Source organism: Elephantulus edwardii, unplaced genomic scaffold (genome assembly GCF_000299155.1).
Source record: "Elephantulus edwardii isolate Elephantulus edwardi_28Jun2011 unplaced genomic scaffold, EleEdw1.0 scaffold00008, whole genome shotgun sequence".
Lineage (NCBI taxonomy): Eukaryota > Metazoa > Chordata > Mammalia > Macroscelidea > Macroscelididae > Elephantulus > Elephantulus edwardii.
In genome coordinates this window covers 35,816,913-35,841,755 of record NW_006399758.1, presented here as the reverse complement: position 1 = coordinate 35,841,755, position 24,843 = coordinate 35,816,913, and the positions used below count along the sequence as shown (strand labels likewise).

Below are 24,843 nucleotides of genomic sequence, written 5' to 3'. Positions count from 1 at the left end.
TCACTGTAGAGAAATTCAACTGATTTTTTTAAGTTGATCTTGTATCCTGCTACTTTGCTGAATTTGTCAACTATTTCCAGTACTTTTCTTGCTAAGTCTTTAGGGTTTTCTAAGTATACTGTCATATCATCTGCATAGAGAGATAATTTTAGCTCCTCTTTACCAATTTGGATACCTCTTACTTCTTTCTCTTGTCTTATGCTATTTCTAAGACTTCCAATACAATATTGAATAAGAGAGGTGATAGTGGGCATCCTTGCCTAGTTCCTGTTCTCAAAGGGAATCCTTTTAATCTCTCTCCATTGAGAACAATGTTGGCCCTTGGGTTTGCACATATACTTTTTACTGTGTTGAAGAAATTCCCCTCTAATCCTATTTTGTTGAGTGTTTTAATCCGGAAAGGGTGTTGGATTTTGTCAAAGGCCTTTTCTGCATAAATTGATAGGGTCATGTGGTTCTTGTTTTTTTGCTTTGTTAATGTGATGAATTACATTGATTGTTTTTCTTATGTTGAACCATCCTTGCATACCTGTTATGAATCTCACTAGGTCATGGTGAATTATTTGTTTGATGTATCGCTGGATTCTATTGGCCAGTATTTTATTCAGGATTTTGCATCTATGTTCATAAGAGATATTGGCCTATAGTTTTCTGTTTTGTTGGTGTCCTTTCTTGGCTTTGGTATCAAGGATATGTTTGCTTCATAGAATGAGTCTGCGAGAATTCCATCTTTTCTATTTTCTGAAATAGTTTATGTAGAATTGGTGACAATTCTTCTCTGAATGTTTGATAAAATCCACTTTTAAAACCATCTGGTCCAAGGCTTTTTTTTTTTTTCTGGAAGTTGTTTTGGTGTGTTTTGGTTTGTTTTGTTTTTTGGTTTGTTTTTTTTTTGTGTGTGTGTGTGTATGTTTTGGTTTTTTTGTGTGTGAGGGGGGTTTATTTGAAAGTTGTTTTATTACCTCTTCAATTTCTTCTTTTGTAATGGGCCTGTTCAGATGTTCAATTTTGGTTTGTGTCGTTTTAGGTAGGTTGTGCATTTCTAAGTATTTGTCCACTTCCTCTAGGTTTTCTTATTTTTTGAGTATAGTTTTTTCATAATATTATAATGCTAGCCTTTTTTTTTTAAGTTGATTTTGTTGTGATGCTGCCCGATTCATCTCTTATTTGGATTACTTGTGTTTTTTCCTTCTTTTCTTTTGTTAGTTTTGCTAGTGGTTTGTTGATTTTATTGACCTTCCCAAAGAACCAACTCCTAGTTTTGTTGAAGTTTTCAATTATTTTTTGGTTTTCTATTCATTTATTTCTACTCTAGTTTTTATAATTTCAGAGGGTTTTAGAGGGTGTCTGGTTTTCTTTCTTTTTCAATTTTTTTGAGATGTTGGGTTAGAGAGTCAATTCTGTTTTTTTCTTGCCTTTTGATGTGTTTGTTTATTGCTATAAATTAACTTCTGATGACTGCTTTGGCTGTTTCCCACAGGATTTGATAAGTGGTGTTTTTATTGTCATTTGTTTCAAGAAACTTTTTAATTTAATTTTTTATTTCTTCTCGTACCCACTCGTGTTCGAGCAAGATGTTGTTCAGCTTCCAAATGCATGGTTTTTTCCTCCTTTATCCTTTTGTTATTAATTTATAATTTTGTAGCATTTTGATCTGAGAAGATGTTTTGTATTATTTCTGTGATTTTTAATTTATTGATGCTTTTCTTGTGACCTAAAATGTGATATATTCTGGAGAACGTTCCATGCACATTGGAAAAGAAGGTATACTGTGTTCTTTCTAAGGTTCCAACTGAAAATATGCCCAATTATATGAGACAATGTTTTACTTTCCTGGTTCCTAGGAAGCACTTGGTTGCGCTTCTTGTGAGGTGAATAAACACCTAAGCCAAGCCCTTACAGTCTAAGCCAGGCAAAAGATTTTCTTAGCTGTCTGTCCTTTTCCTTAACTCACTCTCCTTGTTTGTCTCTCCTTGTTTTTGGACTTTTCCAGCCAATAATGCTGGGCACTTCTCCAGGTCTGAAGAGCACATTGCTTCAAAAGGGCAAATTAGCTGTATGCTCTTATGAGAACCAGGTGAACAAAAAAGTCAAGATAATTCCAGGGAACAATAGGTATTATGAAGAAAATAAAACATGATGATTTGATAGAGAGAGAGGAGAAAACTTTAAATTGGGCGGTTAAAAAACCGACATTGAATACAGTGCCCTATGTACCTTGAGAGAAAATAGCCCTCTGCTTAACTCAGCAAGAAGATCATTTTTTATTTTAAATGAGAAATCTCTCTCAGGTCAGAAATAAAGGCATGATAATTCTTGATAGGTGTGTTAATGACACAGCTGTTTTCCAGCTCATTATAGTCACTAAATGGTAGCTCCTATTTGAGAGATATCAGTATAATAGCATTTCACACAGCATTTTGAAATTTGTTCTTTGCCTCTACTTTCTAGAATATACTCTTAAAGCATTCTCTTTAGAAAACAAAACAAAAAACCCAATCCCAAAACTTCAAAACTTTAAGTACAGTGGGAGGAATAAAGCCTTTTATAATTTTCAGCACTTAATTATACTATGTGTGAGTTGAAATTTCGATCACACTGCCAATATTCATGATACTCAGAGAACCAAATGAGAAGCAAAGCAAAACAAAACCTGTCATAGTACAGTGTGGTGTAACTCTATCTGGAGGCCGTGTCTGCCTTCCCTCAGTGCAGTGCATTCACGAAGCGTTATTTTAAGTAAATTGTTCTTTTCTTAATTGCAACCATTCCAAGTGGTTTCTAAGCAAAAGTACATAAAGGCAGCAATAGGAGAAAGGATAAAATGGGCCTAAAAAGAAGACAGCATCGACACTCACTCCTTTTAATATGTATCAGAAGTGAATCAAACTAGAGACTACGTCATTTCTCTATAGCTTAGGGTAGGGAGAGAGAGCAAAGGAAAACAATAGCTTGGATACTTAGGCGTTTTTAACTTTCAAAAATCACTCTTCTCCATCTTATTTGATAAAGGGGAATAACAAGAAAGTGATCTGAAACTGACATATCATTTTAGTCCTTTGATGTTCATATTTTCCAATGAAACCAATCTAATAGGATTTTTCCCCTTCCCACTTAGAGATTACAAACTCCAAATGTAATCTTTAAAATGTAAACAAAATACCCTGAAACTTCCCTTGGAAAATACAAGATGCATTTTCCTTATTAAATAAAAGAGTTTGCTTTTCTCAAACCAAAGTCTTTGACAGAGTCTTCTGCTAGATTTAAAAATGTTTAGGGAAATTTCAGAATTGTGAGTGTAGAATAATTTCAAATAGTCATTTGTTAATATGTTACTTTTTTATTATCATGAAACTCTATTTTCCACATATTTTCCTAAAAATTCGGACGATATCTAAAGTGGTTTGATGTATGCAGATGTGCTGGTGCATCATTTCTCCAAAAATTGCATCCAATGAATTCTGGAAATCATGCCTGTAAAATTATTGCAGACATTTATGAGTCTCTTAATGAGAAAGTGCATTCTAATGGTGCTTTGAACAGGTTTCTGCCTAACACTTATCAACCAAAAAGCCAGCTTGTGTCAGCTCTTGGTTAAGATGATAAAAGTTCCAAAAGATTGTTATTTTTGCCAGATACATCTGTTAGTTAAGCCTCTCTCATATAGTTTTTTAATCCTCAAGGTGAGTTTTTCTCAATGTTAAGAAATGTAGACAATGAAATGCATATAGCTTTGCTGTCTTCCTTTTAATATAATGGTACCTGTTACAATTCTCCGTAGACAATAAATCTGAAAACAGAAGTTTAATATGAAAATTAGGTGATGAATATAAAATACACTCATATGTAATTACAATATGTGCTTTCATATTTACAGCCCACATGTTACTATCGAATAGAGTATAATTACATTTAATGAAATGGTGCAAATTGTATTTGAGTTTCTTTTTTTAGTTTATAAGAAATGATGTGGTTATTGCAGCATTTATAGTAGTCATTTTAAATTGCTGGTTAATGGAGGTTTAGTAGTTCACCTTCACAAATATTTATAGAAATAATCAAATAATATTTTATCTTGAAGTAATTACTGATACAAAGTAGTAAATGAAGGATATTTAGACATGATTTTATTTTGTATTAGAATTTTTTAAAAAAATATTCAAAACATAGAATAATTCCTACAGAAATAAAATATTCCAAATGTAAAAGGAGAATTATTTCTTCTTTCATCAGTGTAGCATCTATTTTTGTTTTTGTAATTAGCATTCATTACTTTCGAAACTTTTCATTTTGAACATTTTTAAAAACAAAAGTTAAAAAAAATGAAAACATGCTTACCTAGTATTTTGCTAAATTTGATAAAATCTTGTTTTACCTATTTTTAAATTTTTTTTGGTTTTGAGACAATACACAGCAAAACCTGTTCAACACTTTACCTGGACAAGTTAGTGATATTGATTAGATTTCGGTCTCTGAGTTGTTCAGCCACACTCATACTCCTCTTTTGAGTTGTCTTTCCAGTTGCTGTCAGTTTATCTTATATAGATAGTTCTTGAACGATCATAGTTCTCAAGGCAGATATATTTTGCTAATTAAGCTAAAACTTCTACCCAAGATTTCAAATAGCATCTAAATTAAGCTCATTTGGAAAGGATACTTTAAAGGTCATTCAGTGACTTTCAAATGAGTATCTACTCTATTTTTCGTTTCATTAGGAGACAGAATTTCATTTCTTCCACCACACTGATACAGTTTGGTCACTTGATTTAAGAGGTAACTGTCATATCTGTGCACACATGTAAGTGCAGGTAAAGTGGAGAAACCTCTATAAAGTAGATGGTAATGTACTGTAGATGGATTAAGTCAATCTCAATGTCTTTATTTTGATATTATAACTCAATGGCACATAAAAACAGCAATGCAATTATACAAGATGTTAGTTACAACTAGCGAAATCCAGAGGAAACTTTTAAGAATTATCTTAAAACTACACGATTTCTCAAAAAGTTGGAAATAGAAATACCATTTGACCCAGTGATTGTACTACTGGGAATATACCCTAAAGAAACAGAACCTCCAACTGAACAGGTATATGCACACCCTTGTTTATAACTGCATGGTTCACAGTAGTAAAGAGATGGAAGCAAACCGAATGCCCATCAACTGATGACTAGATTGAGGAACTATGATATGGTCACACAAAAGAATACTGCACAGCTCTGAAAAATACAAAATTGGTAACCCTGGAGGACACTATGCTGAGTGAGATATGTCAGTCACAAAAGGAAAAATACTGCATAATGCCATTGTTGGGGGTTGGAGCAAACTATGAAAAGACGGGGTAAAAGTTGAATACTGCATTGTAACAGATGAGAGAAAGAAATATTTAAAAGGAATATATGATTAGGCATTATTTGCATGACAATAGTCCAAAATAAGAGGTACATAGAAAAGTGGATGGTGGGGAGGGGATTGTGCAATAGTGAATGAATTTTTTAAAAAGTGAACTGGGGGGAAGGTAGGGAGGAACATGCATAACAATGAATGGATAAATGATTCCAAGTTTCTGTAAACTTTCATTAAAATCACAATAAAAATTACTTAAAAAAACACTGTACATGAATCTACAGTTAACAGAACTTAAAATGTATTGGTTTAAAATTATTCATTTTACTTATGTAGAAGAGTAAGTGATTTGTGAGTTGCATTTTTGGTGTGAAGCCAGTATTTTATTTCTCAGTGATTTTGCTGTTATATGCTGTCAAGTTGCTTACAACTCATAGAAACCCTGTGTACAACAGCCCTGAAACCTACTCCATCCTATGTCAACTTTACTTTCTCTGACATACCTACCTTTATTACCCCAGTCACTGTATCAGTCCATCTCATTGGTGGTCTCCCTCTTTTCCTCCATCTCTCCACCCTTCAAAACATGATGCACTTCTCCAAGGACCGTTCCTCCTTGCAGTATGCCCAAAGTATGTCAGTTAAAGCCTCAGAATCCTTACCTCCAAGGAGCAGCCTGGCTTCACCCTCTCTAGGATGAAACAGTTTGTTCTCCTGCAGTCCATGGTATATATTCAATACTCTTCTCCAACACCACAGCTAAAAGGCATCAATTCTCTTTCTATCATCTCTAGTAATTGTCTAGCTCTCTGACACATAGCAAGCAATTATGAAGACTATGGTCTGGATCAAGTGCACTTTACTCTCCAAACTGACATTGTTGCTCTTCAGTACTCTGGAGAGATCCCTGACAGCCAGCTTTCCCAATGCAGTTTATCTCTTGATTTCCTGGCCACTGGTACCAAGAATGTTTAGTGGGGAGCCAAGCAAACAGAAGTGGTTAACAATCTCAATCTCTTTACCATTTATCATAATGCCTTCAATAGGCCCAGTGGTAAGAATCTTTGTTTTCTTGATGTTGAGCTTCAGTCCATATCAAAGGCTGTAGTCCTTGATCTTCTGCAGCAAGCACTTCAAGTCCTCCTCAGTTTTAGCAAGCAAAATTGTGTCATCTGCATAAATCAGGGTGATGATGAGTCTTCCTCCAATCAGAATGCCACATTCCTCATACAGCCCAGCATCTTGGATGATCTGTTCTGCATAGAGATGGAAAAAATGTGGAGACAGAATACATCTCTGGCATATACCTTTCTCAATTTTGAACCATGTAGTGTCTGCTTGCTCTGTTCTGACAATTACCTTCTGGTCCAAGCATAGGTTTCACATAAGCAAAATCAAGTGTTCTGGGATTCTCATTCTTCTAAGAGTAAACCACAGTTTGTTGTGATCCACATAGTCAGATGCCTTTTTATAGTCAATGAAACACAGATAGACATTCCTTTGGTACTCTCTGCTTTCAGCCAAGATCCATCTAACATTAGCTGTAATATTCCTGGTACCATGGCCTCTTCTAAACCCAGCCTGCACATTTGGCAGTTCTCTGTTGAGGTACTTCTTCAGTACATCACTAATAGGTAAAATTCTCAATAATAGGTAAAATTATTTTAGCATCCAATGATTGTCCTGGTTTGAATGAGCTATTTCATTGAGAGTGTAAAATGGTAATTCTTCTATTTCTGTGTTCCAATCTATGCTTAGTAGACATTTTATTTTATTAAAATAAAATCTTTTTCTAATTAGCATTTTTTACTGAAAATGCAACCTAATTTTCTCCCTTGGTTATCATTTTTATGTAAATAATCTCTAATTTTAATTTAATCTTAATAATGGATATCTTTTATTGAACTCATTTTTTTCCTTCTAATAACACTAGCATATACATTTCTTTCTTTCTTTCTTTCTTTCTTTCTTTCTTTCTTTCTTTCTTTCTTTCTTTCTTGCTTTCAAAATTGAAATACAAGTTGTAGCTATAATAGTAGACAAATATCAAAAGAAAATGACACAGGACCTGGCAAAATTTGATTTCTTAAATATTCCTCATAATTCAAACTGATGCTTCAAACTCACTATGGTTCCAAGTCTTAGCAGCCTTCCATGGGGTTTCTGAGGCTGTGAGTTGTGCGGGAGACGATTGCATCTTTCTTCTGTGGAACAGACAGTAGATTTGAATTGCCTGAGACACAGGCTCCCAAAAAGTGGCACAACACTCTACAGAATGTGCCACCAGAACTCACTTCTTAAACATAACGTCACTGTGAATTGAGGCCAATTCAATGGCAGTTAACAACTGTGGGTGTGGAGTACAGCAGAACAAGAGGAAGACTTTGAATCATGAAAGCAATAGGAAAGTATCAGATGGTTTAGATGCTATCAAGTGAAATTAGACTATATGGCAGATCATAAGAGTAGCTCCTTTGTGTTGGACTGCTAACTGAAGGCTCAAAAGTCCTAATCCACCACCCATTGTGTGACAGAACTATGAGGTAGTATGCTGTCATTAAAGTTGCCAGGCTCAAAAACTCAAGAAAGTGTTGCTACGAGTTGGAATTCATTCAACCAACAGGAATGTGCTTGGGCTTGGGCTTTATGTCAGTGTCTAAAGATGAGAAAATGAAACCTGGAGGGACAGGGCCATGAGCCTCTCTCTGAAAGGGCTAGAGGGAGTAAGAATAGCACAGCCCTTCACTGCCCCCAATCAGAAAGCAGATAAAGAGCACATAGCACAGCCTCATGGTGCTTCTAGAACCACACCAACAGAAAGAGGTTCATTTATTCATTGTTGATTCACAGGTTCACAGTTTTGGTACAAAGAATGGGAAGTAAGTTGGAGAGTAGAAGGGGAAAGGAATATCATCCAATATAAATCCAGGTATTAGCCAAAGTTCCACAACACAATTTCCTAATTAGTCCAAGCTCTGGTTTTAGTTCAGCAGTCAAATCCAAATCATGCAGCAAAGTTTTTCTCAGAGCAGTTAAAAGTCAGCTTTTCCTTCAAGCATCCAGTAAGAACAGCAAATATCTTTAACTGTTGCCAGCACAAATGCAAAAAGCCTCAGGTCACACCTTGCCACAATTACTCCACCACTAGGGTCTCATTGCTCTTACCAGGGTCTTGCTTCAGTCTCCCTTATGTCTTGCCACCACAAGTTTTACTCAGTCCAAGTCTTGCTTCCCACTGTGGGAAGTATACTTTCTCTTATCCTCATTCCACAGCTATTGATGCTTTGCAACACCATGTACCTGGAGTTAATGGAGCTGGGGACTAGAAGGGATAACTGTGAAGACTATAAAAAGCCAACTTTTATGCTAACAGCACAGATGGTTATTAGAGAGTTATTTCATTTCAGTCAGGTGATGGAGAAGAAACGTCTAGAAAAGTGACATTTTATCTGACAATTAATTAATTATTAGTAAACAAATGAAAAATATAGGATGAGCATTCAGAGTAGATAAAACTACATGTCTTGAGACAGAAGAGAGTTTTACTCAATTAACAAAGAGAAAGAAATTACTGTAACTGTAACACCATTAGCAAAGGAGAGCAAGAAGAAGCCTACTGGGAAAATGGAAACAGGGCGTTGGTATACTATGTTTTGTTTTGGTACTGTGGAGTTTACTCCAACTAATAATAATTCTGTATGTTACAAACTAGACTTGAAGATAGTCACAGTAGAAGCAGATTACCAGGCCTTTACTGTGTAGGTACTAGCTGCCAACTCTGTAACACTGTGCAACTAAATTTGAATTTCACTTTCAATATAATTAGAGGCAAATCAAGACCTATGAGTTGGTAATGAAACTGATAGAACATTCAAGAGTAGTGTCAGGGATGACATCCAGAACTAGAGATTTCCGAATCTATTTCAGAAAAGGGAAGCCTAGAGAAAGATCACGGTGGCATAGCAGGAAATGACAAATGAGAAACAGCAGAAGATTGATGGCTTTTGGAAACATTCAGTGGAAAATATAAGGCATGTATAGATTTGCATCCCACTTTTGGTTAAATGCATGAATCTGAGTCTCAGAAATGAGCATTAGTGAGTCAGTAGTTAAGCACTCAGTAACTAACCAAAAGATTGATAGCTCTGACCCACCAGTAATTCCCACCCACCAGGTCTGCTTCCATAACGATTACAGCCTTGGAAGCCCTGTGTTGCAGTCCTATGGGCTCACTGTGAGTAAGAGTCAAGTAGACACCATTGTGGTTATTTTTTAAATATTATCAGAGATTGATATTAATAATAGCTTTAGTGTGCTTGGCTCCACCATTAATACACTTGGTACCAATATCCAGGAAATCAAAAGACAAATTGCATTGGGAAAGGCTGCTGTCATAGACCTCTCCAGAGTACTGAAGATCAACAATGTCAGTCTGGAGACTAAGGTGTGCCTGACTCAGGCCGTAGTCTTCACAATTACATGCTATGCATTAGAAAGCTGAACAATGACTGGAGATGAGAGAAAGAGAATTGATGCCTTTGATCTGTGGTGCTAGAGAAGTGTATTGATTATATAACATAGACTGATGGGAGAACAAACAGTTTCATCCTACAGAGGGTAAAGCCAGGCTGCTCCTGGGAAGTAAGGCTTCTGAGGCTTCATATGACATACTTAGGACATGTTGCAAGGAGAGACAGGGAGAAGGTGACACCAGGCTGCTCGTTAGAGGCAAGGATTCTGAGGCTTCATCTGACATCCTTTGGGTATGATGCAAGGAGGGACTGGTGCTTGGAAGGGTGGAGGGACAGCACAAGAGAGGTAGACCCTCAATGAGATGGATTGATTCAGTGACTGGGGTAGTAGGGGTAGGTGTGTCAGAGACAATAAGGTTGGCACAGGATAGAGCAGGTTTCAGGACATTGTACATAGGGTCGCTAAGAGTTACAAGTGACTCGATGGCACATAACAACAACAAGGAAAATGAAAGTACAAAATGAAATGAAAGTAGAAAATGAAATAATTAGTAATTGGTTGTAGGGTAGGTAAAAAAGGATTCTTCTTAAATTAAATCAATGACATCTTCATATCTGTATTCACACAGCGTGAAGACACCTTTTCTGTACAGCTGTTAGTGAGCAAGATATCTGTTACTAACCAAAATTTAAAGGGAAGAGAAGAAAAGGAAATTATGTATTACTGCTTCATGGTATACACTGCTTGGTACTCTGGAGACTTGTTACCTCTGTGAATGTGATGGCCTGGATGCGTCCCATGCTACATGGAAACATAAGTCTTTATGTAAACCCATAAATATTGTATAATAAACAAAATATTGGTGTTTCCTGGGAATTCCTATTTGGTAATTCTTAAACATTACTTTTCCATAAGTTGGCTTTGCGCATGTACTACTGACAGTTATTATTGGAGTCATTTATTCTCCTTCCGCAACATTCTATGAAGACAATAGCACAAAGACCAATAGCAACAAATAACATTAACTACTCAAAGGAGGGTATTCCTCTTTGTCTGTATATCAATAGTTAGAGTGTTGGAATGACTGAAAACAAGTTCTATTTCCTCCATAGTCAATAGATTTTTATATATCACACTGTTCTAGAAAGTAGATTGATTATATGCTAAACATTTGCCTGTGTAAATAGTACTTTTTTGAAACAAAAAAAAAGCAAAACAAATTAACTACAAAGATTACAATATATTTTTGTACTTCTAGTAAGTGTACTTGTGACTTAACTTGTGATGTATATTTTTTTTTAAAAGTCACCTCTACAGTGTGGGTCAGATATCTAGATACAGTTATACTTAATTGTAAAATTTTTACTTCTAAAAGGATCACCTGCTTTTCCTTTACTCTTTTCAGCTTAATTTTCTCACATTTTGAGCAACATTTATTGAGCTTCTCAACTATATGCAAGGCACTTGTAAAATAATAGAACCCCTGAGTGAGTAAAAGATAGATACTTCTACTGTCATAGAGAATACACTCAAAAAGAAAACAAACAATAAATATGTTTTACAAAACAAGTAAAATATGTTGTGAATAAATGGCTGGTAAATGCCAGGCAGGAAAAGAAAGGGCATGAAAAGCGTTAGCAAATAAGTTTATATAAAGAGAAGGGTGTTTTGGTTCTGCATCCTTTTCCCACCTAAGATTCTTAAATTTTATTTTAAATACACTTTGTTTAAAAGTTTACTACTAGTCTTTTTTCTGACTGGACAATCTATAGTCACACTATTGTGACTTTACATCCTCTAAACAATTTTCTAAATTATCTTATTGTTTTCAACAAAAGTGAGGCTATTATGAAAGGATCAATTAGATTGAAATCCACTTATATAACTGGTTTGGTTTGGAGTTGTTTTGTTTTGTTTTTGTCAGGATAAATTTGCTTATTTAGAAGAAATATAGAGATTCATTCTCCTTCCATGTGATTTACAGCTTTAGGAAACTCACTGAAGAGTTAGCTAAGAGTCAGTAACAACTGAACGACAATGTGTTAAGGTTTTGAGTGTGCACAATTCGGGTTACCAAGTGCTTTATTGTTGAAACCGATACACATTTCAGGCCAAAAATATAATGTGACCTTTGTAGTTAATTTATTTTGCTTTTTTTTTTTAGTGTTTCAAAGTATGTTATATTGGCAGTAGCTCAGTTTTTAAAGTACTATACCATCCCACTGACTCTGGTAGCCTAGCAAGTAAGGAGTTGCATTGCCAATCCAAAGCCAAGCAGTTTAAATCTACCAGTTACTCCTCAGGAGAAAGATGGGCAGTATTTTTTAATCTACCAGTTACTCCTCAAGAGAAAGATGGGTAATTTTTTTACCTGCAATTTATAGAGTCAGAAAACCTGCTGGAGTATAAGCTCTGAGTTGGTTCCAAGTTGATGGCACGTAACACCAACATCCCAGCACACAGGGAGCTTCCACAGAAACCTAAATGCTTGCTGAGAGATGTTTTTGCTTCATTTCCAGGACCAGTGGTTTTGGCGAGTGAGAAACAACAGAGTGATGGATGGATACCCCATGCAAATTACTTACTTTTGGAGGGGGCTGCCTCCTAGTATTGATGCAGTTTATGAAAACAGTGATGGGAATTTTGTTTTCTTTAAAGGTAAGAAAGTTTCCCTTGTTTTACCTTGTTATATTTTAGCTTTATTACCAAGTCTTTATAATACCTAAGGATTAAAACCTACTAAGTGAAATTATGTAACTGATGGATCTTATGACTTTTATATTATTGATTTACAATGTAAAATAGAAAAATTTTTAATTTTTTTTCTTATGGTTTTTTTTTTGCATGACAGTCTTCTTTGTAAATGACTTTTTAAAGGCATTCTGTTTCTTTTTTTCATTTTTTATACAATCCCTTAACAATTATTTTGTTATATAATCATATTTGTTTAATAATTTCTAGAAACTAAACAATTTCTAAAATTAATAAATAATAATAATTTACTAATCAATTAATAAAGAGCAAAGTAAACGTAAAACTGGAAAAATTCATGTAAATGTCAGTATCATGAAATTGTTATTTATTTGTATGACAAATTTAAGTTGCATGATTTGTATGGGTCATGTTCAAAAGTGAAGTTATCTCATAAAACGAACTTAGTTGAATACTTTGCACCCATATTCAGCACTTGCTTTTATTCAAAACCTTCAAAACCCAAAACTTAACTTTGGAGGATGAAATATGAGGAAGAGACAGATTGAGCTAGTTGACTGAGATAATTGCAAAGAGAACATGCTTAACTTCTCCCTGGGAGAATATAGTTCAGAAAGAGTAAGACTAAAAGTATTACTCAAGAGCCTATGGGACTAAAAAGAAACTTAAAACAAATATGGAGGTTGATGAAAAGAAGGGCTGTCCTAACCAAAAGAAGCAATTATTTTGAGAACCAAATGGAAGAAATAGTAGAAATAGTGAAGGTAATGAAAACCATAGGACTTGGAAAACACTTGCAGCAATTTCTGCCCAAAACTATCTGTGTAAAATAAAAGAGTGTATATGGGATTTATTTTTATCTTTACAGTTTGCCCCTTGAGGTAAGAGGCAGCATAGCACATCAGTCACAAGCACGTAGAGGTTCCGTGGTTGTGTTTCCAGCTTGGATGCTAGAGATATGAACAATGCAAGTTATTCAGTTCTCCCTGCCTCCACATTTCCATCTGGAAAAGGGGTTAGTGTCAGTCCACATCTTTAGGTTGTTTTGTTACTAAATTAGATATTATTCCATACAAAGTGTATATAGTCCATCTAAGTCCTCAGTTAATGCTATCTATTTTGATCACTTTCAATAGATTGTCAGCCATCTATTATGAGGATACAATGAAGTGGACTTGCACTGTACTGCTTTGGACGAAGCAGGCACACTAGCTAAATACAGTGAACCAAGGGGATAGAATAGAGAAGATAATTCCCTCCCCTTGCACCCTACTTTGTGTCCATGAGCCACACGGAAGCTGTGGAGCAGCCCTGGGTTTGAGGGCTGTCCAAGAGGCTCCGTCTCCTCATAGAATGAATAGCGCTCTCTGATAAAACTGCTGGGATAAGAAGCTAGCACAGTCATACATCAGTGTTCTGACAGTCCTTTGTCAGAGCTTTCTTACTTTGATTACCTTCCTCTCCCTTAGCTCTTGAAATGGCTGACTCTTACTCATCTATCAGCCATCAGCGTAAGAGATACCTCCTACACTGCCCTCCTGGGCCACTCTGTGGAAAGCAGTGCCCTCTGTTCTGACTTGTACACAGTGCTGGTAAAAAGGTGAATGTGGCAACAGCATTAGAGTGTGAAACCCGTGAAAGGTGACTTTGTTTTCTGGTACACCATTCAATACTGACATATTGATTTGACTCAAAAGATATTTCTTGTGTTCTTATGGTGCTCAAAATAGAAATAACTTTATCCTGTCACAAATTTATTTTACTTCTTTTTTTTTACTTTTTAAAACATCTATTTTATATTGGCCAACTTATAAAGTTCATATATATTGTGTTTCACACTATTTCTTCATTCACATTGTGTTTCATGCAAGCGTTCCCCTGCATTATATTTAATAAAATTAATCACCATTGAATCTTGCTGATCATTACCCTGTCTTTTCAGGTTCCCATTGGATCCTTCTCTTTTCCTTCACTCCCTCTCTCTACCCACGAAATTGTGTAACTCTAGAGTTTTGCCCCTACCCATCCTCACCCCTGTACTCCCACTCCTTCCCCTCTTTGGATCCTCGTACATGTTTTACTACTTACCCTTCTATTTTTATAATAATGGTCTTATGCAGTATTTTCCTTATGAGATTGAGTTAGTTTGCTCAGCATAATGTTCTCCGATCGCTCACAAACTTTATAGTATTTTTTAAAATTACTGCTTCTTACTGCTGCATAGTATTCCATTGTGTGGAATTTCTTAATCCATTTAGTTGTGGTTAGATATTTGGGCTGTTTCCATGTTTTAGTGATGGTGAATAATGCTGCTATGAACATAGGTGTACACATTTCCATTTGTTTCTCAGTTCTTATTTCCTTGGGGTATGTTTCCAGTTGTGGAATAGCTGAGTCATATGGAGTTTATATGTCCAACTTTTTGAGGAAACGTCAAGCTGCCTTCCAGAATAGTTATCCCATTTTACAATCCCACCAGCAGTATATGAGAGTCTCCACCTCTCCACATTCTCTCCCACATTTACTGCTTGCTGACCTGCTAAACTTTGCCACTGTTATGGAATCTCATTGTAGTTTTGATTTATTTTACTTCTTGAGTGTTAAACCTGTTGGTATACTCTTCGAACACATTGTAAGTGTCAAAAATATCTATGATATTTTGTCACTCAATGGACCCTTCCGTACTCTGGTGCTGTCTTCCTCCAGTTCACCCTCCACACTACCTCCAGATGAAATTCAAGGTCCAGCCACAATGGACAGTAACAACACTGACACAAATACTGCCACTTCTTTTGAGGAAGCAAGAGTGTGAGGTGTTCCAGTACAACTGCTCTTTTCCTTATCTTCAACTCACGTGTGTCAGGAGAAATGTGGTATCTGGTAGCCACACACACACACATACACACATATACCTCACTTTTCTAACACCAGAACAACAATCACTGTCAAAACTGACCTCTCCACCTTAACATCACGGTCTCCTCATCTCAAAGCTACCTGTTGCACTATGGGACAAAAGGTAATCGATGTTCTTCTTCTCAGAGGAATTGTCTGTGTCTGTCTGTCATCTGTTTCTCTGTCTCTTTCTATCTGTCCCTCTCATTACATGTTATGTCTCTTACACCAGCGTTTGGTAAGCCTTTCTTATAAAGGAACAAATAGTAACTATTTTAAGCTTTGTAAACCATGTGATATCTATCATGTAACAGTCTTTAAAAAAAAAGAAAAATTCTTTAAAAATATAAGAACTGTCCTTCAGTCATAGGGCTGTAGAAAAACAGATCATGGTTTGCATGTTTCTGTCTTAAACACTAGAGTCCTGGCTAAACACAGTAGCTAAATGCTTTTCTACTAATGCAATGTTAGGGAGTTCAACCTTACGCCTCTACTGTGGGAGAAAAAGGTATCTGTCTGTTTCCACAAGATTTCCATCTTTAGAAATCCAACAGGGCAGTTCTACTCTGTTCTGTATTGCTATGAGTTAGAATTGACTTGATGACACTAGTTAGGGTTGGCAGTTTGTTCTTCATAGTCAAATAGAGTAAACCCCAGAGAGCTCAGGTGCTGTCATCTGTAGGGAGCTACCCTGCTAATCCAAAGGCGGACCTCACTGGTGGTTTAAATCCACTCCAGCTTCATGGAAAATTTGGCAATCTCCTTCTGTGTCATTTACAGCCTCCAAAAACCTACTGAAGTGTCAGCTATGGCTTGATTTTACTTAACTGCAATGAGTGGAGTTTCAGTTAAATAAGAAAGATTTGCATGCACATCCATGTTTATCACAGCTTTGCTCACAATTGCAAGGAGTTGGAAACAACCCAAGTGCCCATCAGCAAACAAATGGATAGAAAAGCTGTGGTATATTCACACAATGGAATACTACGCTGCATTGAAAAACAAGGAACTCATGCAATATTATTCAAAATGGGTGAACATCCTGGAGGACGTTATGCTGAGTGAAGTATCTCAATCACAAAGGACAAATACTACACGGTGCCACTGTTGTAAAACAGGACTGACATCAGGGATGGGGGGAGACTGAGAAAGATGGGATAAATAATGTATACCGCATTGAAACAGATGAGGGAGAAAACTATTTAAAAGGCATATGTGATTAGGTATTTTGTCATGATAGGAGTCCAGAGTGAAGGCTGCATAGTGGAGTGGACCTGTGGGGAGGGACTGTAAAACAATGAAAGAATTTTTCTTTTGCTTTTCCAAGAGGAGAGTGTACTGGGGAGGGGAGGGTTGGGAGGAGAGAAAAGTGCAACAATGAATGAATGGAAATCCAAAGTCTCTGTAAATTTTCATTGAAATTAATAAGTAAAAAAATTAAAAAGAGAAAGATTTGTGTATAAACACAGTTGAATGTAACCACCAAAATCAGCATTTACAACCTAAACAAGGTGGCCTCCATTTGTCCTCGGCAGCCTGCCCCCACTGCTAGTGATTAGTTCAATCATTCCTGATGAATATTATCCCCAAACTAGAATTAAAACATTTGTCACAGTTAACAAAGGACAGCTGGGGTGGAAGCTCAAAACACCTACATATTTAAAGAGGAAAAGTTAATTCTTTTCCTCTAACCTCCTAAGATTCTCACCACTGGACCAATTGGCAGCATCAGGATGAAGGGTGAAGAGATTGAGATTGTTCACAGCTTTAGTGTGCTTGGCTCCATAGTCAACACTCTTGGCACCAGTAGGAAATTAAAAGGCACATTGCCATGGGAAAGTCTGCTGTTGGTGCTGAAGAGCAGTGGTGTCTCCCTGAAAACTAAGGTGTGTCTGATACAGGCCATGGTCTTCGCAATCACTTGTTATGCATCAGAGAGTTGGACAATGTCCAAGGAGGATAGAAGGAGAATTGATGCCTTTGAGCTGTGGTGCTGGAGAAGAGTATTGAGGGTACCATGGACTGCTAGGAAAACAAACAGATTCATGCTTGAAAGGGTTAAACTGGGTGGCTCCTTGGAGGCAAGGATTCTGAGGCTCCATCTAACATACTTCGGACATGTTGCAAGGAGGGACATGCCCTTGGAGAGGGACATCATGCTTGAGAGAGCAGAGGGACAGCGCAGAAGGGGAAGACCCTCTATGAGGTGGATTGATTCAGTGACTAGGGTAATCCAGATGGGTGGCAGTGTGATTAGCACAGGACAGAGCAGAGTTTAGGGTTGTTGTACATAGGGTCATTATGAGTCGCAAGTGACTGGACGGCACATAACAACAACAACAACTTCCTAAGGAACAAGTCAAGTATGTCTTGTCTCCTCTTAGCCATTTTACTAATGGCTCTCTCTAGTGATGTCAAATAATAAATAAAAATTAAAATCATCCAAATTAGGAAAGAGGAATAATACTGTATTTCTTTATAGAGAACCTAATTGTCAAGGTAGAAAATCAGATGCACTCAACAAAAAAAGCTTCAAAAATTGGTCAGTCAGTTTAGACTTACTTGAAGGATACAAAATCAATATACAAAAGCTAATTTTCAGGTTCCAGTCTTTGGGAAATGACATCATGCTGTGAGAACTGGAAGGTTAGAGAAGAAAAGAAGATCTTCAATACGATGGACTGATATGGTGACTGTAACAATTGTGGGGATGGCGTAGGATACAGCAAGGGTTAGAGCTGTTGTTCATAGAATTGCTGTGAGTCATAGAGAGAGCTCTGTTGCCCTAGTGATAAAAAGTTATGCTACCAAGCCGCAGGTGGGTGATTTTACTCTACAGCCCTCAGGCCTGGTTTTAATTGGGTTTTGGTCAAACATTTTTCTAAGTGGTATAGCACTGGTCTGTCTATTTGCTATACAGAGGTAACTCATGGTTGCTGTGATGCTAAACACTGTGACACTGATGTGTCAAATGCAATTATGGTTACCCATTGTGGACAGTGTTTGGTGGAGCTCCCCAATTAAAACAAGTTTGGAAGCAGGAGTGGCATCCACTTCCAAAATGGCCTGCCTCAGGAAACTCTTATGAATTTAGAGAAACGATGAAGGTTATACAAATGTTCGGGTCTTTGTTTCATATAGGATTGCTATGAGTCATCCACGACTCAACAACACTTAACAACAACAACAACCTATTTCTAAGATCTGTGAAGAATATAAGATGTTACCCTTTCTGTAAGCTTATCGTTTAACCAGCCTCATGTTCATTGGTATTTTCAGAAGGCATGAGACTCTTAAGACAAGGGAGACAGAAGCAGTAGTGAGCATACAGCAGTTGTGCTGGTTCTCTGAGCCTGGATCCAAAACTAGAGGACCAGGTGGCACCTGTCCATGCAGGAGGTTACATCAGGAGAAAACCGGAAACTTTGAGGACCTAATGTTTTTTAGAGAAGGATATTTTCTTCATGTTACTAGTCCTTCAGATCAACCTTCCCTTGGTAATCAGGAGAACACTATCTTTATAGTTAGATTGTTTGTTGAGCAAATCCCCTTGAAAAGATAGTCTAGAACAGAGAGAGCTGATATATCTCTCCATTATATACAGTGAAAAGCAAGATATCTTTAAAGAATTCCCACTCATCTATAGAGAAGTAACTATAGAGAAGATCTATGGAGAAGTACCTCTCATGCACTGGCAATAAACAAGTGAGAATTAAATTTTTAAAAGTGTAATCAGATCGAAAATACCAAACACATAGAGTATAAGTTTCAAAAGAGATAAGTAACTTATATACTCAAAACTACCAAAAAACTGTCTGAAGAAAGTAAAGAAATAAATGGTTACATATGTCTTATTCATAGGTAAGTGAACTGAATATGTTTAACAACTCTCTCCAATTTTTTTGATAAAAATATTCCTCTCACTCAAAACCCCAAAAGTCATTTTTGTAGTACTTGAAAGCTTACTCCAAACTTCACATGCAAAAGTACCCAGTATAGTCAAAGGGATACCAGTATACAAAAGTACCCAGTATAGTCAAAGGGATACCAGCATACCAGTATAGTCTGGTAGCCTACTTGTAAGAAGCTGTGCTGTAATATCAAAAGCATGTGGTTCAAATCTACCAGCTGTTTCATGGGAGAAGGATGGGCAGTCTCCTCAAAAACAATTAAACAGCGTTTGAAAACGAACTGGTGAGTCATCTATGAGTCAGTTCTGACTTGAAAGCATACAGTAAAAATAGTATAGACAAGGGAGCTTTGGTGGCCTAGTATTAAGAACCTGTACTGCTATCTCAAAGGGACATGGTTCAAATCCAGCTGCTCCAGGGGAGAAGAATAGACAGTCACATTTTAAAATTAGGTAAATGACCTCATATTTAGATCTTTAATTCATTTTTCATTTTCTTTTCTAAAACATCCGCCATTCACTGTCTTTAAAAAATATGAACATTGCAATTCTATCAGTACGTAATTTTTATAATTATGATGTAACTCTATCATATTATAAAAGCATTTAAAATAAACCCTTTATGTGTAAAAGAGAAACAAAATCTCCTGCCATGCAATTTACTGCCTCTGAAAACCCACTGGAGGATCAGCTGTGAGTTGATTCCAGCTAGATGGTACGTAACAGCAACAACTGTTCTGTTCATGAACCTTTTTTTTTTTTAGATTTTTCTCAATACCATTCTATTTTATTGCCATAGTTAAAAAAATTAAGACAACTTGAAATCAAGTAATACTTTCACAGTAATTTTGTCTGTACTGTCATGATGATGGTGGTGGTTGTGTGCCATTGCATCAGAACTGACTCAGAGCTGAGCCGCCAGTCGATTCTCAGAGACAGGAAATTGCTAGTCTTTCTTTCAGGGTGCAGTCCGTGGATTCAAACCATATGCCTTTGGCTTAGCAGTCTGACTTCTCACCATTAAGTGAAAGAGTCTACAAATAAACTCATAACAACTAGATATAGACGAGTAATTTTTTTCACAGAGATGAAAAAAATATTCAGTGGAGAATGGTTAGTCTCCATGGACCAAAATGTGCAAAAGTGATTTGATAGCCACATGCAAAAACGAACAGAAAACTCCAATCTGCAAATGTTCAGCACATACAGAGACTAACTGAAAATGATCCTAACCTAAATTTCAGAACTAAAATTATAACTTAAAAAAAACCCACACAGAATATTTTTATTAGCTAAGCAAAAAGTCAATTAGATATAATGCCACAATCACAGCCTAGAAAACAAAATTTAATAAATGGAAGGGACTTCACTAAAATTCAAAAATTTACCTCAAAAGTATAAGACAAGCTATCAAGTTGGAATAAAATGTGAGACATGGAGATATATACCTATATCTATATCTATAGTAAAAATTTTCATTCAAAATACTTTTTAAAACTCTCAAAAATAAATAAAAATAAAATTATAAAAGACTTGAAGAGAAGCTACATTATAGAAGATAGTATGTATAGCAGATAAGTACTTTACAAGATATTCAGTAATCAAACATTCAAAATCAAACTCGTTGTCTTCAGAGGGGTTCTGACACATAGCGACCCTCCAAGGGGCTTCCAAGGCTGTAAATCCTCATGGGCTTCCCATATTTTTCCCACAGAGCCACTGATGGATATGAAGCAACAGAAATGGCAGTCTTTGGGTTAACAGTGCAACTCTGCAAACTATCCCAGGAGCCTCCCTTCTTTAGACATTGTTGTTGTTGTTGTTGTTATGACAACATACATGACATCAAGCTGCCTGTGAACCATAGCAACTCTATATACGTAAGCTCTGAACCCTGCCCTGTCCTGAGCCTGTCTACTGACTCTGACACACCTACCTCCCCATTACCCCAGTTACTGTAGCAATCTATCTCATCTTCTCCTGCACTGTCTGTCCAACCTTCTGAGCATGATATCCTTCTCCAAGGACCAGTCTCTGCTGGCCACGTGCCCAAAGTATGTGACACAGATTCAAAATCCTACCCTCTGAAGAGAGACTTGATTTCACCCTCTCCAGGACAGATCACTTTGCTTTCTTGGCAATCCATGGTGTGTTCAAGACTCTTCTTCAGCACCACAACTCGAAGGCATCTATTCTTCTTCTGTCATCCTTAGTCATTAGACCTTAGAAACACAGAAATTAAAACAAAAGTATGACACAATGTTGTTAGGTGCTATCCAGTAAGTTCCCAAGCATAAAGTCCCTGTATACAACAGAATGAAGCACTGCCCAATCTTGTCCTATTCTCACAACTGCATAATTCCTGATAGATTAGCAAATATTTAAAAAATGGACCATACCAAATGCTGGCATAGTAATGAAAGAATTTAAACTGTCCTACACAGTTTCTAGTGGAATATAATTTTTTTACACTATCTGAGGAAAACCTTTTGTCATTTTCTTTTGCTATCTACTCTGATTTCTATAATCTTTTCTCTTTTATTAATGTTTCATAACATATGCTTCATATTAAAATCTCATTTCCATTGAGTCAATTGCAGTTCATAACAATCCTATAAAAGAGAACAGAATTATTTCATGAGATTTTCAAGTTATAATCATTATGGTAACAGACTGTTACATCTTTATCCTGCAAAGGAGCTGGTGAGTTGGGATCCAGGTGATAAATTTGAACTGGTGACCTTCCAGTTAGAAGCCGGGTACTTTAGCCAGTGTGCCAACAAGTACCCAGCTTTTCTATTTAAAAAATCAAAAAAACAAAACCCAAACAACAACAAAATAAACCAACTCATTTTCATCAAGTCAGAACCAACTCATAGCTGACCCTGCAGCTGGTGTTCAGGTGATATAAATTGCAAAGGAGGAGAGTGCCCATTTTTCTCCCATGGAACAGTTAGTGGATTTGAACCATCCGAGAGATATCACCTTTGGGCTAGCTGTAAAACTTCCTACACACTAAGGCACCTAAGCGCCATCTTTTGTTTTCTTTGTCATTGTTGTTTCACACATAGCTCACCCTTCAACGTGTTTCCAAAGGTTGTACATCAAACGGGAGGAGATTGCCCATCTTCTGAGCAGCCAGTGATGTTTTTTAATTGAAAGCGAGGATGAGTCTTAGAAACATGAAGATTAAGGACAGGATGGTCCTCAACAAGATGGGCTGACATAATGACTTCAACACTTGGCTTGAGTATGACTGAGACTGGGAGAATGGTGTGGGATAGGACTGGATACGATGCCCTGGGAGCCCTCAGCGGCAATAACCACAATAACTACATGTCACATTTAACCTATCAGGATGCTACTCAGTCTAGATATTGATATTTAATTGTAGAGATAAATATACCACAAAAGCCATTCTCCGGCGATGCCAGCCTGCCTCATAGTTTGTTATATGTGACTGTCATATGGTGTATCTGGCATCATTTACAGTCCCCTCATCTCTGTACCTGACATTTACAACCAACAGTGAGTTGTTGCCTTTTGTGTCCAAAGGGTGATTGTTCTGGTGAGAAGGCCACAGAAACAGGAAGTATATCACATTTTAGGGAGGACACTTGCTTGTCTCTGGCATCCGAACATGCTATAGATTTTATACTAGACTGTCACTGAGATAAACACAGGGTAATCATGTTTCCTGAGCATAATCACACCAGCTGTTTACATTCATAACCATTCGTTATATTCAAGCCATGCATCTAGGATATAATACAAAAATGTGTCCTAATAACAGATCTGGCATAGTCTCCTTGAAGAACTATGCATATATTTGAAAATGAAGTCATGGTGTCAAAACACCTTATGCAAGGTAAAGGTCAAAATCAAGTAGATGAAAAGTTGTTTGAAAATTCATAGTCCTGCTATCACTTTATAACTTTAAGCCATTCACACCACCCTGTTTGACAGTTTCATTTGAAGAGGCAAAAATTAAATATAAGATGGGAAATAAAATATGTGAGACAGAAAAAAAGGAGGGTAATAAAGTTTGTGACTTAAAGTCAGACAAAGATGTGTACAAAGATAGAAGTGTTCACTGTAATACATGGCTCTGGAAAATGGCAGGGAAATAACTGTTTGCTTAAGAAATGCTTTCCATGACTAGCATTTTTATATTCTATCAAATAAGTGCCCATAAACCAGCAGTTTCTTAATACTGCTTACAAATTATTACTCTTGAAATGTTCAGGAGGTGCTAATGAAGGTTATTTGAAGTAGTACTAGAGTACTTTTTATATAATATAGCAGTCTAACTAAAAAATGATCTTTCTACTAGAGATAATTAGAAGCAGGAGTAGCATCCACTTCCTAAACAACATGCCTCTGGAAACTGTGAACTTTGAGAAACAGTAGTTATGGAAAGACTTCAGGCCTTTTGTTCATAGGGTCTCTATGAGCCGTGCTCAACTCGACAGCAATCAAAACAACAATAACTCTAGATAAATGGGTAAAATGATTCCTTATCTTTCTGGAAAAGGTCATGGAATATTATGTCTGGAGAGTTATCCTAGGTTAAGAAATTCACATTCTATTGTATTCTTTTCTTTCACAGTAAAACTTCAGAGAATGTTGATAATAACATTTTTATTCGTTATAAATTAAAATCAAGTGATAATCTAGGCACAAGAATTTAATACTTTAAATTCTTTTAAATAAGGTCCAATTCCATGTACAGCTCTGGTGACATAGTCTGTAGGGACCTGTACTTCTAAACCAAATGCTTTGCCTCTCTCACAGTTTGAATCTACCATAGACAATTTGGGATAAAGATGGGAAATCTCCTCTCATGCAATTTACATCCTGGGAAAACCTCCTAAAGGGTCAGCTAAGATTCTGCTCCAACTTGGCAGCAATGACTTTGAGGGTTTTGAATTTGTTTCTGTGTTCGTTTGTGTTTTTTTTTTTGTTTGCTTGTTTTTTTCTTACCTCTCTAAAGTTCACATTACATATAACTAAAATTCATATTTTTCCTATCCAAACTGCTGTTGTTGTTGTTATGTGCTGTCGAGTCGTTTGTGACTCATAACGACCCTATGTACAACAGCCCTAAACCCTGCTCTATCCTGTGCCAATTGCGTTGCCTCTGACACTCCCATCCCGATTATCCCAGTCACTGAATCAATCCACCTCATAGAGGGTCTTCCCCTCCTGCGCTGTCCCTCTACTCTACCCAGCATGATGTCCCTCTCTAAAGACCTGTCTCTCCTTACAACATGTCCAAAGTATGTCAGACGAAGCCCCAGAATACTTGCCTCCAAGGAGCAGCCCGGTTTAACCCCCTCCAGGATGAATCTGTTTGTTTTCTTGGCAGTCCATGGTACATTCAATACTCTTCTCCAGCACCACACCTCAAAGGCGTCAATTCTCCTTCTGTCCTCCCTAGTCATTGTCCAACTCTCTGATGCATAACAAGTGATTGCAAAAACCATGGCCTGTATCAGGCGCACCTT

General features: G+C 36.8%; 1 protein-coding gene across 1 annotated transcript in view; it reads left to right on the top strand.

Annotated features, from left to right (window-relative positions):
• MMP16 (matrix metallopeptidase 16 (membrane-inserted)) overlaps positions 1-24,843 on the top strand; it is a 380,069-nt gene that overhangs the window by 320,262 nt on the left and 34,964 nt on the right. The window contains exon 7 of the mRNA XM_006880517.1: positions 12,339-12,477. Coding sequence (XP_006880579.1) covers positions 12,339-12,477 — 139 coding nt within the window. The remainder of the gene's footprint in view (positions 1-12,338; positions 12,478-24,843) is intronic.